Source organism: Salmo salar, chromosome ssa04, assembly GCF_905237065.1.
Source record: "Salmo salar chromosome ssa04, Ssal_v3.1, whole genome shotgun sequence".
NCBI lineage: Eukaryota > Metazoa > Chordata > Actinopteri > Salmoniformes > Salmonidae > Salmo > Salmo salar.
This window is the reverse complement of record NC_059445.1, coordinates 12,863,567-12,880,059: the sequence shown is the minus strand read 5'-3', so window position 1 is coordinate 12,880,059 and position 16,493 is coordinate 12,863,567. Positions and strand designations below refer to the sequence as shown.

The 16,493-nt window shown below is 40.8% G+C and overlaps 2 protein-coding genes across 3 annotated transcripts; one reads left to right on the top strand and one right to left on the bottom strand.

Moving 5' to 3' along the window:
• Positions 1 to 2,546: 2,546 nt before the first annotated feature.
• Positions 2,547 to 8,200, bottom strand: LOC100194711 (uncharacterized). Its single transcript, NM_001139759.1, is given in 7 exon segments — positions 2,547 to 3,152; positions 3,271 to 3,334; positions 3,428 to 3,528; positions 6,287 to 6,473; positions 6,741 to 6,863; positions 7,171 to 7,320; positions 8,071 to 8,200. Coding segments are annotated over 3 exon segments (585 nt in total). The 5' UTR covers positions 3,451 to 3,528; positions 6,287 to 6,473; positions 6,741 to 6,863; positions 7,171 to 7,320; positions 8,071 to 8,200; the 3' UTR covers positions 2,547 to 2,654.
• A 5,181-nt stretch (positions 8,201 to 13,381) lies between these two features.
• Positions 13,382 to 16,351, top strand: LOC106602333 (hemogen-like). Of its 2 annotated transcripts, none has more exons than XM_014194914.2 (4): positions 13,382 to 13,569; positions 14,466 to 14,556; positions 15,159 to 15,625; positions 15,798 to 16,351. In XM_014194914.2, exons 1-4 carry the CDS (start codon positions 13,506 to 13,508, stop codon positions 15,911 to 15,913), a joined length of 738 nt encoding a protein of 245 aa, XP_014050389.2. In that variant the 5' UTR covers positions 13,382 to 13,505; the 3' UTR covers positions 15,914 to 16,351. The 2 variants fall into 2 exon arrangements, with proteins under 2 accessions (XP_014050389.2, XP_045572470.1); XM_045716514.1 differs by having other exon boundaries at positions 13,419 to 13,569; positions 14,466 to 14,544.
• The last annotated feature ends 142 nt before the right edge of the window (positions 16,352 to 16,493 follow it).

Below are 16,493 nucleotides of genomic sequence, written 5' to 3'. Positions count from 1 at the left end.
TCCCTTTGATTGGCCAAGGCAGCAACAGGGATTACCTCTGGGTTACCGATATGGCCGTTTCAACATGGACATTGCCATTGAGGGCTTCCACAATTTTAAAGTAGCCAACTGGGTAGGGTTTCCTATAAGTTGGGAGCAATCAGCCACTGCAGAATAAGAAAAAGTACTACTTTAAAATGGAGATAGCCTCAATGGCACTGCCCATGCTGTCACAGTCCCTATAATGGCACAGATACAAAGATGAGTCCTCTATCAAACCCTCTCCTCTTTTCCCTATTTCAGCATTTCTTCATATCAAATTAATGCAGAGAACAGTTTGAAGTGTGAATGGGCATCTGACCCTGTGGAAAAGCTGGTCCCCCTGGAGCACAAGGTTGTAGGTTCATATAAATTCATCAACAAAAGATATGTCCTCTCTCTGTCAACTGCGTTTATTTTCAGCAAACTTAACATGTGTAAATATTTGTATGAACATAACAAGATTCAACAACTGAGACATAAGTTGAACAAGTTCCACAGACATGTGACTAACAGAAATGTAATAATGTGTCCCTGAACAAAGGGAGGGTCATAATCAAAAATAACAGTCAGTATCTGGTGTGGCCACCAGCTGCATTAAGTACTACAGTGCATCTCCTCCTCATGGATGGCACCAGATTTGCCAGTTCTTGCTGTGAGATGTTACCTCACTCTTCCACCAAGGCACCTGTAAGTTCCCGGACATTTCTGGGGGGAATGGCCCTAGCCCTCACCCTCCGATCCAACAGGTCCCAGACATGCTCAATGGGATTGAGATCCGGGCTCTTCGCTGGCCATGGCAGAACACTGACATTCCTGTCTCGCAGGAAATCACACACAGAACGAGCAGTATAGCTGGTGGCATTGTCATGCTGGAGGGTCATGTCAGGATGAGCCTGCAGGAAGGTTACCACATGAGGGAGGAGGATGTCTTCCCTGTAACGCACAGCGTTGAGAAAATTGCCTGCAATGACAACAAGCTCAGTCCAATGATGCTGTGACACACCGCCCCAGACCATGACGGACCCTCCACCTCCAAATCGATCCCACTCCAGAGTACAGGCCTCGGTGTAACGCTCATTCCTTCGACGATAAACGAGAATCCGACCATTACCCCTGGTGAGACAAAACCGCGACATGTCAGTGAAGAGCACTTTTTGCCAGTCCTGTCTGGTCCAACGACGGTGGGTTTGTGCCCATAGGCAACATTGTTGCCAGTGATGTCTGATGAGGACCTGCCTTACAACAGGCCTACAAGCACTCAGTCCAGCCTCTCTCAGCCTATTGTGGACAGTCTGAGCACTGATGGAGGGAAGAAGAAGATCTATGAAGTTATTTGGATTTTTACAAATTATCTTTGAAAGACAGGGTCATGAAAAGGGGACGTTTCTTTTTTTGCTGAGTTTACAAGCTGGGCAGTGTGGTGGTATTCACGCTACAAAATGGTTATGAATACCTGGGGTCTCCTCTCCTGAGTACAGCAGAGGTTACGGTGGAAAATCCCTGAAAAACGTAGACCATTAAAGCGCTCTTTAAGAACAGTGTCAACTTTTTTCCGGGGACTTATCCCCATAACCACTGCTGGTTAGTGTTCAGGCACCACAGGGGGGAACTCGATCATTTATGGCACCCTTCCGGCCAACATCACCCCTTTCTGGCCATCTTATGTTAGGCAGCCACTCCCAGTGGCCTTGATTCACTCTGTGGCAGTCCTCAGTGTTAAGGCAACCCTGCTCCAGAGCCAGGGCTGGGTTCAACTTTATAATCCCTTGCTTAGGGGGGAGATCCTTATGCCAGAGCCACTGACTCCTTCACATCCATTATACTTATTTTCTTAAATTTGACATTGTTAAATATACACTAGAAAACAGGAAATGGGGGTTTGAACCCATAACCTCATGGATTGAAGGAACATACTCAACTGCACAGCCATATTTTAAAGGTTGGCAATTTACTACCATCTGCAGTTATGGAATGTTCCCTCACAAGTCTATCCTGGTGACCTGGATGGAATTATGTGATCTTTCCTTAAGCCATAGGAAGTCCCACCCAGGTGACTACTTCAAAATGGTGAAAGTCCTCAGTGGTGCTACACATGCTAAAACAGGCTTTTGGGCACTAGAATTCTCAAATCTCTAGGAGCACTCAAAGCAAAGCAAAACAAATTAGAATTGAACAAATAACCTCTTTTGCAACTCTCAAAGTCAAACATACAAAGAGAAGTGCGAACACATGGCAGCTCTGGGGTTAAAGTGGATTTCACGTCTTCCTATTTTTTCCCTCTCATTTAAAATAATAAAATGATGAGGTGCAACATGTCATCTTGTAGAGTGACTTTGAAGTATCCATTCTGAGGCCTTAAGGAAATTCATATTCTATGTAATATAAAAATGAGTGTTAGACTTTTCCCACTGAGGCAACCTATTGCAATCAGCAGGGGGTGAGACAGACGACTTGCACTTAACTCATCAGATTCATTCAACTCTAGATGTGACAAGAGAAAGGTATGGCGGGAGGAGAGCAAAGCGCAAAATTGTAACATTTTATTTACAAAGTAGTTTGGTCATACAGGAAGTAAAAATGTAGCTACAACCTTGATTTGTGCAACAGGCGGCCACAAAATCATAGCTCGCTCATCACACAGCTGCTATAGCAATAATTTTATATGGGGGGGGATAAGGAACAGAAAATAAAACAACAAAAGAAGAGGGGGAAGAAATAATAAACCCAACAACATAAAATATAAATTCAGAGTTCATCCAACAAAATATTAAAAGCACAGACCCAAAACTAGATACCAGTCCCAAAGTCCTCACACAGGTATACATAAAGGGGGCGTTGACAGTGAAATTGTGGAATGCGGAGTGGTGCGCTGCTTGAGAACCTTGGGAATGGCTCTCGGTTCCATCGGGAGCAGGCAGCTCCACTCGGACCACCCATCTGGTACAGTCTTTCCCCACACGGGGACTCAAAGCTAGGGGAGAGACGTGGCGTAGGCAGGGTGTAAGGGTGGAGAGGGAAGGGGTTGGTAACTTGACAGGCTCTTGTTTTTTGCTCTTAATCGTCGTCCTCATCATCATCGTCATCTTCATCATCGGGTTCTCGCTTTCTCTTCTCGCCTTTGACAGCCTCAACTTCTAGGGGAAATGAGAAAGAGTTATTACACTGTACTTAGTAAAGTATCCGAAAGGTATACTTTTTAACATGAGTTTCGGACATGAGCTTGTGACAAAAAGTATGACAATGACATACCCTCTTCATCCTCATCATCATCATCCTCATCTTCAACTTCACCATCAATGCCAAGGTCTTCCTCCTGGAGAGAAGGGACAGAGCAGATCAGAATCAACAATATTCCCCCTGTTGATCTTTTAAACTATTCAGTCAAACAAACCAAAAAGGGGTTTACCTCTTCATCGCCGCTGACCTCATCTTCCTCCTCTCCTTCTACTCCCTCTTCATCGTCATCATCCTCCTCATCAAAGTCTTCCTCCTCTCCCTCCTCATCTTCTAAAAAATAAAATAAATACATCACATTTCAATTCAGAGCAAGTGAATCATTTATCTGAGCAAACCAAAAACCTTTCAATATAGAAATTCAAACAATACGTTAGAACCATTTAGATATAATAAATTGGAAGGTTGTGCAGGACTATGGTAGATGAAGGAATAAATCAGAGTATTTATCTGGTCAATGTCAGTGTATTATGGCGGTTTGCAACAGTGTGTTATGTGAAAATGCGATCATATTATAAATTGTATTTTAATGTTTAACTTCACTAGGGCAGGGGGCAGCATTCGGAATTTTGGATGAAAAACGTGCCCAAAGTAAACTGCCTGCTACTCAGGCCAAGAAGCTAGGATGTGCATATAGATAGAAAACACTCTAAAGTTTCCAAAACTGTTACAATAATGTCTGAGTATAACAGAACTGATATAGCAGGCGAAAACCTGAGGAAAATCCATCCAGGAAGTACTATTATTTTGAAAGGCTGTTTTTCCCCATTGAAAGCCTATCCACCATACAAAGACTTAGGACCCAGTTCACAATCTCGATGGCTTCTTCTACATGTGGCCAGTCTTTAGGCATCGTTTCAGGCTTTTACTCTGAAAAATGAGGGAGATACAGCACTTTCAATGAGTGGACAGTGGAAATTTCCAGACAAGAGTCCAGCGTGCGATCGGGAGCGCGCCTTTGTTTCTCCTTTTCTATTGACAAAGCTTTTGTCCGGTTGACATATTGATTATTTATGACAAACAACCTGAGGATTGATTTTAAACATCGTTTGACATGTTTCTACGAACTTTTATTGTACTTTTTGATTTTTCGTCTGTCTGTTGTGACCGCGCTTTGTTCCAATGGATTGCTGAACAAAACGGAGGTTTTTGGACTTAAAGAGGGACATTATTGAACAAAACGAACATTTGTGTAACATGGAGTCTTCGGAGTGCAACCATATGAAGATCAAAGGTAAGTAATACATTTTAATCGCTATTTCTGACTTTTGTTACTCCTCTTCTTGGCTGCTAACTGTTTGTAATGATTTGTCTGCTGGGCGCTGTTCTCAGATTATCGCATGGTTTGCTTTCGCCTTAAAGCCTTTTTGAAATCTGACACAGCGGTTGGATTAACAAGAAGTTTATCTTTAAGCTGGTGTATAACATTTGTATCTTTTATGCATGTTTATTATGAGAATTTCTGTTTTGTTGAGTTTCACGCTCTGCAATTTCACCGGATGTTGTTTGAGTTAGTGGATTACAGAACAAAAACCGCGCTAACAAAACTGAGATTTTTGGATATAAACATGGACTTTATCGAACAAAACAAACATTTATTGAGTAAATGGGAGTCTTGTGAGTGCAAACATATGAAGATCAAAGGTAAGTGATTAATTTTATCACTATTTCTGACTTGTGTAACTCCTCTACTTGGCTTGTTACTGTTTGTAATGATTTGTCTGCTGTTCTCAGATAATCGCATGGTATGCTTTCGCCGTAAAGCCTTTTTGAAATCTGACACCGTGGTTGGATTAACAATAAGTTTCTTTAAACCCATGTATAACACTTGTATGATTCACACATTTTTATAATGAGTATTTCTGTTTTTGAATTTGGCGCTCTGCAATTTCACTGGATGTTGGCTAGGTCTAACGTGTTCCACTAAGGCAGTTATTTATCTTATAACTTGTCCCTGTGGTAAAAATTATGTGGGTAAAACAAAGCGTGAATTAAAAGTACGTATCTGAGAGCACCGTAGCACCATTAGGTGCAAAAACTTGACTTACCCAGTTTGGAAGCAAACCATTCGATTTCGTCTCTGCGTTATATTGGCATCGAACATGTCACCCTCCCAAGGACAGGGGGTGACCTTGATAATTTATTGTTAAAACGAGAGGCTGCCTGGATCTTTAATTTAAAGACCCTTGCTCCCTTCGGTCTCAACATAGACTTTGATCTGAAGCCATTCTTGTGATTATTGTGATTTTGCCATTGTAATTGTTTGTTAGATACATTTTAGACTACAAATGCTATGATCGTATGCTATCCATTTGCTTGTCTTTTTGTATGTTCTTTGTATGCCATTTTTTTAAATATTTGAGTTAACCAATGATATTAGGCCATACTTGGCCATGATTACAAACACCTGTGTGTCTCTTGACACTATATAAATGACTCATCTCGCAGTGTTTGTGATGATACCCTGATGAAGACAGCTTCGCTGTCGAAACGTTGGTTATTAAATTTTTGCATCTGAGCTCTTAGAGTGTGCGGCTTTCCTTTATTTTCTAGTGTTCTACTCCGCTAGCCAGCACCTCGCCTTTATAGGTGTGCGTTTCTTTTTTCTAGATTGGCCAGGTCTAGCGTCCCACACCCCGAGTGAGGTTAAGGACTCTTGGTAGATTAGTCCAACTGAGGACTAAAAGAGATCCTAATAAAAATCTAATCACATCCATTTCAGTTATCACACACACACGCTGACAAACCGTACAAATACACAATAAAATTCCCTTGCATGACAAAACACCCACGATGTACTATTATGGATTCTAATATATAGTAATATATGCCATTTAGCAGATGCTTTTATTCAAAGCGGCTTAGTCACGCAAGCATACATTATGTATGGGTGATCCCGGGAATCGAACCTACTATCCTGACATTGCAAGCGTCATGGTCTACCAACTGAGCTACAGAAGACCCCCATTCAACTCACATCTGCACTTCCTCATATTCCCTCAAAACACACACAAAAAAAATGGATGCCCACCCTCATCATCGTCATCGTCCACACCGTCGACCTCTCCGTCCGAGTCGGATGCCTCTCGGTCCTCCACGTCGTACCCGTCCAGGTAGGTAAGCTGAGGGAGCAGCTTGAACACACTCTCCCTGTAGTCGTTCAGGTTGGTCACCTCACAGTTGAACAGGTCCAGAGACTTCAGGCTATCCAGCTTTTTCTGTGGGAGCAAATGGGTGTAGGGTAATTAGGGGGTGAAAAAACACTGGCTGAGTAAATCTCTAATTCGATTTTAGAGCACACCTTTTGCCCATATAGGCTAGCAAACTAATTTTGACCAGAGCCACATAGGGAAACAAATCAGAAATGAGTGTAAAACAAATCTGCCTGCCAACTATACGAGGAATAGTGCCATTTGAAGCATAGCCTGAGACAATGAGATGGTGTCGCACTGTATTGTGCTCTACCGGGAGTTTGGTGTACCTACCAAAGGTTCCAACGTGCTGATGTCTTTCAGTTTGTTCCCGCTTAGATTTAGATGTGTGAGGTTGGGGAGTTTCTCTGCTAGCACGTCAAGGCCACCAGAGATTCTGTTGTCACTGAGTTCCAACTGCAACATAATGTGAAGATATACAGTCACTTCTGTCAACAACAACAAAAAAACTCCCAAGCAAGTAACAGTCTTTCAGAAAAGAATGACTATGCCCTAAATGGAACCCTATTCCTTACATAACAGTGCACTACTTTTGACAAGGGCCCTCAATAGTGCACTATATAGGGAATAGGTTGCCATTAGGGATGCATCCAATGGCTCTTTCTATACTCCCCCAGGCAGAACTTAATGTCTTTTTTTAAAGGAGTCAACCTTTTTTTAAAATATATACTGCAACTATAAGTAACTTTTTTTTTTTAATTACCTTTTTGAGTTTCCCAAGTTTGGGAAGGTTGGAGACTGAGATTAGGCCAACGTTTATCAAACTGAGGAATTCCAGATTGACGAATTCTGCTGTGAGACCTTCAATTTTCCCTTCATTTGATCTGCAGTTATCCAGGACAAGTTCTCGTACCTATAGAAATGTGTAAAATTGTAATCCAAAGAAAAGCATATGTATGCATTGTTTACAGATGCACTACAAACACTAAAATTGAGAATGCACACATATTATAAAAAGCTTTATTTTACGCATATATGCAAAAACGGTGGGAAAATCTGTTTAGAATGGTCACATGTTGGCAACAGCAACTTGCGGCATCAATACAACAACAAAAAACTACGATTGAATCTAAACTTCATGATTGAAAAAGGTCAATACACAAAATATGGACCTCAATGACAGGAGTGGTTGTTATTTTGACGTTTTCCTGATTTATGTATGAATACTTGCAACCTTTCAATTCCTCACTACAAAACCTCATCGTTTAAAAAGTTAACGTGAGGGACAGTCGTTACGCAACCAAAAACTCGATAAAAGGGTTGAAGTTAACGCTGAACGTCAAATATCATGATTTGCACATTGGCAAAGTGAAACATTGATGCAAAGTGAAACATTGATAAGGCTGTCTAGTGGAGCCATCAATAAAGGTATTTGGTTGCATGATGTTTTATGTCGAGGCACCGCGGTTGTTTCTTTAAACCAGCTGCCACGAGGAAGAACCGCACAATACAGTTCTACCTTCAATTGCCCGCTGTTCAGTCACTAATGACACAAGCAATGCTTTTTGTTAGCAAGCTCGCTACAGGCTAGCCATTGCCCTTTTAAGCGCTGCCGTGGAGTTGAGGACCTGCAAGAGAAGCCTGACTGCCCGCCATTACCTACCCTACAGCAATGGAAAGGACTGCGAATATACCCTGTAAAGATGTTTTATTATTTTCAAATCGAATTTATTGGGGAAATGGATCGCCTAGCCGTCGAGCGAACGACAGATATGACAGTTTGTTACATATCACCGTTTCGTAAACAACGTCGAAGGAAATATTCATAACGGAAATTAGTCAAACAAAGATGGAGCCTCCTTTCTCCAGAGCTTCAAAGACGGCAGAATGACAACATGGCGATTCCTGAGATACAGTATGCAGAGTTCTCTAAACTCTCCGGAGATGGATGACTGTTTACATGCAGTAATTACGTAAAATCACCCCTTAAAATTAACTTTCAATGTAGAATACTTTTATCAATGTTTGCATGAAAACCAGAGAGCGTCAACGTCGAGTTTTAGCAGCCCACGCACCGAACGCAGTTTCCTCTGTCTCGTGTCATTCAGGCAGGCTATTGCACGAGCCGACGACCAACACGTTATTATTGTCGGTAGCCTAAGCATTAGACATTTTAAATTACTAACATACAAAATACCGAATCTGAACGTGAAGGTTAGCCAGTTTCAATAAGTATTTCGTTTGCTTTCGTGGTAGTTGTGGGGAATAATATGGCGGGAACAAAACATTTGCTGACCGCTGCGAATTAGTAACATTGTAACAAATCAGCTTTAATTTGCGGGAAATAACATTTGGTGTATGAATCTCAAATCGAACAATGTAACATTTGACGAAATGCGAGGGTAGGCAAGTAACCTTAGATCATCGGCGACATTGTAGCTGGCTAATTCCCTCAACTTCAGTTGATTCTTAGCAAGTAAAGTAATATAAAAACGTTATATTGCTAGCTAGCGAAAAGGGGGTGTAATAGTAGCAGTTGTAGCCTACAAGATGTGGATGACTCGTGAGAACAAACGTTAATGACTAATTTTGTTTGCTTGCTAGCTAACTAACTAACGTGTCCCTACCCAATTCGTGGAAAATGTCGAAAAGAAGGCACCCGTGATCTCATGAATGATATGAAAAGTAGGGGCATGGTGTAAACTTAATTTTGGATTATTGTTGTGGTTATAAGTGCATTGTAATAAAGGGCGCCCCATTTTAGAATTTATGCTAGCAACAAACATGGCTACCAAGGTCTATATAAAATAAACCATTCTGTCAATGTCTAACGCATCGTGGAAAAACACGTCTCATACAACACAGATGTAGAAGTTAACAAATAATTGCTACAACGTTGTTGCATTCGAACCGTGTGTGTGTGCGCAACATCTACCCAGTGACTGTGAAACTGTTAACAGAAAGAAAAAAAATAATCGCCTTTCGAAAGTAACGATTGAATATATTGTCTTGTTCTCTCTCACGCCCCAACGGGGACAGTGTAATGTAGCTTGTTACAGTTGAAGTATTTTCGGCTCTATTAATAAATGAGAAACATTAAGCCCATGTGGTCACCATTAGCTACACAGGTCACTTGGAAAGCAAAAAAAGTAGCAAGCTAGCCAGAAAACTAAAGGTTTGGTTTAAAAGGCACGACTTACATCAGATGGTGTCCTGTTTCTTAGTTCCAAGTGGATCCTCTTTTTCATGTCCATCTCGCCCTAAGAAAGTGAACTTTTCTCTTGGGTGTCGGTGTAATTTATATTCAGTCCAAAGGCAGAGAGATGCCCTAATGGAGGAAGAATATGGGACTGTATAATGAACTGAGCCAAACGCCAAGTTACCCGCGGAGAGGAGAAACCATGGAGGGAAACGGGACTAAAACAAAATATATATACTCAATAGCGCCATCTCTGGTCATAAATGCCCACTGCCGTTAAACAGGCAATGCAGTCACAAAACATGACGCTGCCATGAAACAACTGGGGTGCGATTTATTTCTGGGGGAAAAGTGATGTTCAAACAAATGTTTTTTTGTTAGTCTTTTTATTTGATTATTTTTATAAAAATAACCAGTTTAACATTCTGTAATTCAGAGATTATTTGAAACATATTTATTAAATCAATTGATTACATAATCAGAAATCATTGCTAAAGAAAAAAACAAATGAAATCAGGACTATTATTTACTTTATTCAAACACCTACAGCGGAGATGTTTGAGGCCCCCTCCCAGCCTTGACCCCACTCTTCCAGGGGGTCTCAGGGGGATTTGGGATATGCAAAAAGTACATTTCCATTTCACACATGTATAATACACACTGGTACATGTGTGAAGCAGGACAAACCCAAGCAACCACCTAATTATTGTATTATTTAAAGGGCCTTATTTTGAAATGAATTAATAAGATACCTGTTGACAAGGCAGCGGCAAATGAATTTCATAGCATTCTTTGTTTATCAGTACATTTCAACGTAAACACATTACATTGTTGTCCTAATGTACTCAATAAACATTACACCCTATTTAATGTGTGGACACATTTCATTTACCAATAATCAGCATCAAGCAATATGACGATGCCCGATAATCTCATTCAATTTTCCCTTTATTTAGAACCGGTAGGTAGAGTGCGTTTATTTGGTTTACAGTGAAGGGAGCATTGTATATGCACACCGTGATGGGGTACTTCTCCCTTACACTTCCTGCATAGAGACGCCAGATCCCTGAAGCAGAAGAACACACCAGTGTGCCTCCCGCTACCACCAAAGAGCACCTTCTCTCTCTATCAGAACAAGAAACTCTTACACCTATGACCAATTATGAACCAGCAACAAATTACCTTAGTAAAAATTGATATTCATCAACAAGCCAATTTATGTATTTAAATGTTTTATTTTTCAATGAAAGAGTCTCTTGCATCTCTGGATGCATCTTTTCAAAAGCCTTTCGTAGGATCTAGTCAGGTCACCAATGTGTGTCCTATTCAAGACTAACGGTACCTATACAACTACTATGCTTGAGATAGCTATGTGTTTCTATTTTGGCATGGATTTTAATTCATATGGTGGTAACATTTGTAAAATTGTAATCACAGCTTCTAAATCACAATATGTAAAACATGAAAACAGCAGTTTTGTATCTTGGATATGAATGTAACTTTCTTAGAATCAATGTTCTAAAATAAATTCCATTACAGGCCCTACTGTACTATGCTGTACATTTCAACGATGTTTTGAAAATGGTAATCGGTAATAGAAAGTATTTACCAGGAGAGGGCACTGCAATGTCTATTTGTACAGCCTCCTCAAACTCATGAGGTTATCATGCATTATGGGTGTGTGTGGGGGACTTCTCTCCTCTGACTGTATCTGCTTATCTAATCGATTGCTTAGAAATATGTGCAAGCCTTTAAAGGGGCAATCAGCAGTGGAAACAATAACAGTGTTTTCGCAGAAAGCTGAGGGAGGGGGATACAGAAATGTAACCACTCTCAATTCATAGACAGAGGTATGGATGCAAGGACTGACCAGCCATGAAATCAAAATTATAGTTTTAACCATGTTTTGAGGCTACTTTGTTTACAAACATTGGAGTAAAAAAAGCTTATATTTTGGGTTCCGATGGGGTATGACAGTTGAACTAAGCTTATGAGGCATTTATAAATTATATTCTTCAAGAATCAATGGGTACATATTAATTTATACATCAAAAAATGGATGTAGCAAGTGCAGATTGCCCCTTAAAGAGATAGAAGGGGGTACATTATTGTGAACCGGCTGAGTATATATCTACGGAAGTGTTAGTTGCTTTGATTTTGACAGCAGGATCCCAGCAAACTGATTCTCCTCAACACGCATTTTTCAAGGTAGTTTTGTGTATGTGTGTGTGTGTCCTCATTTGTTGCTCATTGAGTTATTATTTTGGTAACCTACTATTGCTTTGCAAATTGTTCTGCATAAGTGTCATTGTCAAACTCCCCTCCAAAGCTGTAGATGAAAATAGAGGAGGTGTCACATATCTGGTAGTCCATAGATTATTTGTAGGGCAGTACTCTTTGTGGCCTTGCATTGGAAGTTGCTAGTCTCCCAGAATGAACTGTTTAGGCTATGGTTTACTTAGTATTTTCAATGGCTAACAAAGTACTTGGCCGTCTACTAAGTTGATGTAAAATTATTGTTTGAGAAAAATTCTATTTGACACAAAATTCCAAAGCCAGAAACTAGGCTAAGTACAGTAATCAAGTATAGGGCCTCTTAGTAGCACTGTGCCTGACTGAAGACTGGTAGGCAGTTGAGTCTTATTTGCTCTTAGTGAAGCAGCGGCTTCCAGAGAGGCTCACTGGCTCAGACACAGCAGGCTGAGGCTTCAATGTGCAGGGAGAAGATTGAGAACACGCCCAGAAAATGAGCAGCTCCCTTGCGATGAGATAAGATGGTTATGCCCCCACTCTACTGTAGAAGACCCTGAGGCACGGGGTAGGGGTGCTACTTTTGCCGCCTGATTCAAAAACAAAACATGCCGGTATTTCAAGGTTTTGTGGCTATGTTCTTCCTTTGTGAGAAAGAAAAAACAGCCATAAATTTTTTTTTTTGTTAGACTAGATAGTATTCAGTGAATGGATTGGAGGACATTGTGTTAACTTCCCAACTTATAGGAATGTATACTGTGGTTTCAGTGAATCTGGTATATAGGATACATTTTCTCCGCACTGTAGTTCTCGAAATAGAAAAATACATGGCCTAAGGTATGTAGACTATGTATTCAGTGTTTGACTTGGGCAGGAGCTCCCCAGAGCTGAGTATCGGCACCTCAAATGTTCTACTGCTTGAGCTCCTGTTCCTCTTAAAGAATATTAGCTCAAAAGTATTGTGGAACTCCTGCACCTAAATATAACAGTACCGTCACCCAAAGTGAGTACCAGCGGCACCTTTTTCAGTCCAAGTCAAACACTATGTATGTAGGGCCGGTGTGGAGCCTTCCGGAATGTGTGCATGTCTATGGCTATACCCTTCTAACGAGCTGCACACAGTCTATCCCAGAAGCGTTGACTCACAGCTAGAAGGGCCTACCGACACTGTCTGCCTCAGTCCCTCTGGGCTTTATTTTCTCTTGTTGAACCCTACTGTGCTCCTTCTCATATCACTGACTGGATATTGCATAACATCAAGGGAGAAATTGCCTGAATTCAGTCATTCTCTCTCCTGAGCACCTGTGACACATTCCGCACCTTTTATTTATACTGTGCTGCTAGCTATTCTCAGACACACACATCTGTATAGGTAGCCCCATGACAACTCTCTCTCTCTCGCACACACACACACACACACACACACACACACACACACACACTGCCTGCTTTTTTATGCCCGTTTTGTGCCAACTCCTCCACCTTTACAAATATGATAAGAGCTCTTCCATGGCTATGGTAATGGTTAACCAGATAATGATTTTTGGGGGGGCGGGACTTGCAAACAGACATTTTTTTATCAACATTTTTACCCCTCTCTGCTCACTTGCCCCTCTCAACAAGTTACATTCATTTCTACAGGAGGCAAAATGGAGGGGACGTTCGATAAAGAGAAACCAGAGTTGGAATATAAAAATCCCAATGATAACCAAGGTAAATGACCTCTGAACATTGTCTCTATTCTGTGTTTTATAGTGAAATATCCAATTATTTCTCAGATGTACCACTGTTCTTTGGAAAAGGTTACTATCTTAGTCCTAGTATGTCATACTGTCCTTGTATTTGTTAACATTGGCTCTATTCATGCATATTCCTGCTAATGTATTTTGCTGCAAACTGGGTCACAAAGGACTTACTGATGGTTGATCTGTCCAAACAGATGTACCACTAAGATGATTGCAACTCAATAGGAACATGTATTTGGAAGACAATTTTACTGTAGATGTTCTCTGTCTGAGTCTGTTTGTGTCTCATACTGTATGTTTGTAGTCCCAGACACCATGTACTAACATGTACTAATCATCCTATACAATACTGTTTTCAATTAAACTTTTTCTTTCAAAAGCAGCTCAAACAATGTAAAAATGAGTTATAGGGAATAATGCACGCTCTAGAATGCCCTTCAAGCCACTCAGAAAGGAGTATTCAACAATGCCATGGTATAATATGTACTATCATCCTACACTTTGGTATGCTGATGGTTTATACAACTGCTGCTACATAGCTGCATTGGTTTTGCAGTCAATTTCTGACACAAATCATACAAGAGCATAAGCTATTGGAGCATTCAAATATGGAGAGAGTTTTGTTACTACAGCATAAACCAGTAATCAAGTACAGAGAGGACAGTGAACAAAATCATAATGAAACAAAGTGCCTAAGTAACCCAATTTTTATTGATCCATTGTCAGTTTATTACGATATTTACTAAATGCGTCTTACACTCTGACTATTGATGTAATAGAATTCAAATGAGGAATGAGAGTGAAGTGTCCTGTCTGTCGTTGATAGCTGACTGTCTGACTGGTGTATGTTGGTCGGTGTTACAGGTGGGATCCAGCGGCGGCTAAGAGACAGAGACCTTCTCAAGAAAAGAAAGGCAGAAGCCGAGGAGAAGGCGATTAACCAGTGGGTTTATGGGTAAATGTAGACATTAAGAAGAGGTGCAGAACTAGTAATGCACGCTCATCCTCTAACAAACATGTTAGAGTTAGGGAGAGGCCTAGATTTGAACCACTAATGACGGTTTTGTGCTTCAGCCTACAAATGTGTTTAACTGGAAACTTGAGTGGACTATGTGGGCTTCAATACAGCTGCCAAGCCCTTTGTCCTTATTGGCTTACTCTAGTGCTTAAATAAGTTTGGCTGAAAAGCCACTTAACATGACTTTATGTTTTTGTATGTTTAAAGAATGTAAGACTTGAAAATAGTAATAGATGTGTTGTACATGCATAAATAAAGTTATGTACATGAAACAATATATTTGATAATGATCGTATTTGGCTGCCTATCAGTTTTCCAGCCCATATTGTCCAATATGAAGCAAGAGGAAACCAAAGGTTGCTTAGGCGTTTCCAGCTATTAGCACCTCACATTTAGATCAAGGACTTTGCACTATCAACAATGAATGAATGAATATCGCCAAGCTTATCAACGTAATCAGCTGCAAAGTGTAAACATTCCAGTTGCGAAGCAGTGTATAATGACGACCCACGATTACATTTCTATTTGTGTGACATCAGGGTAGAGAGCAGGAGGAAGAGAGCGAAGGGAAGAGAGGAGAAGAGTAGCTCGGGAAGACGAGGAAGGCCGAGGAAGACTGATCCAACACCGGAGCTCCCGGCTTCCCAGGAAGAGCCAGAACAGGAGGCTGTCATTGTAAAGGTGGTGTCCAAACCCGTGGAAGTCACCTCTGCCCCTACCTTGATCTCACTATCCCCATTCCTTCCGGTGGACCCTAGCCCGCCAGAATCACTACCGGCGTATGTTCCCCCCGTCCCAGCCCCTATCCCTATCCCTATCCTTGCCCCTGCCCCTTCTCCAATGTATAACCCTGTTACTGCCCCTACACCATCCCTGTTGGAGACCCTGTACACAGAAGGCAGTGACCAGGGTAGTGACACCCTGGACCAGGTGCTGATTGAGGACTTGGGTCCTGATGAGAAGGAAGACGTCCCTCCATCTCAAAACAATCGGGGCACTGATCAAGGTACTAATGGCGTCAATTAATTAATGTCTCTTTGCCGTCATGTACTTGACTTCTGAATGTACTGAAGTGGCTGGCCAATGAGCTCATTGGGATGTTATCTAGCTGTGGGGGATATGATCTTGTCACATATAGTATAATCAGAAATGTTAAACTAACCACCTTTCTGTCATAGGTTCAATTGAGGAGCTGTCTGTCAATGTGCCTGAACAGAATAGAGTGTTCTCTACGTTCCCCAGGTTCTACACTGGTGCTCCTTCACAAGATCATCCACCAAGAAACTTGTTCTGAAATCGACTCAGATCTGGCCTCTGATAACATACAGACAGATTACATGCATAGTAATCTATTTTGTCAACATGTGCATTTGAGAGGTGATGCAGTTTAGCCTTACTGGTTAACTCACCTTTATAATTTTGAGCCTGATAGAATATGGATACGAAATGTTATGTACAACGAAATGCATGAATTCCAGCTTTAAACCTACCCATGGATTTATTTATTTTTGCTTCATGAATGGTGTCAATTTGTTATGTTGCAAGAACTGCACTGTCTGTATTTAATAAATGATTTGTACAAGCTAAATATGGCAGCATTTGAAAGTACATTTGTATTTAATCATTTCTGGTAACTGTGTTTTCTAATTGTGATTTTTACATTTTTTTTATACCAATGGTTTATTTGAGATAAGCGCTATGATAATAAAGGTGTGATGCTTTGTTGATAATATGACTGTCTCCTTGTTATGATCATCTACAAAACAAGAACAAGTCTCAGTTGCTCAATACTACCCTCTGCTGTCCTTTTACAGTAGTGAAACAATCTCGAAGGAGTCATTATATATATTCAATATTACAGTAGACATGTTGTT

Coding starts and splice junctions, on each gene's coding strand:
- LOC106602333 (XM_014194914.2), top strand. CDS start 13,506: ATGGAGGGGACGTTCGATAAAGAGAAACCAGAGTTGGAATATAAAAAT. Junction 13,570..14,465: donor AAATCCCAATGATAACCAAG/GTAAATGACCTC, acceptor TCGGTGTTACAG/GTGGGATCCAGCGGCGGCTA. Junction 15,626..15,797: donor CAATCGGGGCACTGATCAAG/GTACTAATGGCG, acceptor TTTCTGTCATAG/GTTCAATTGAGGAGCTGTCT.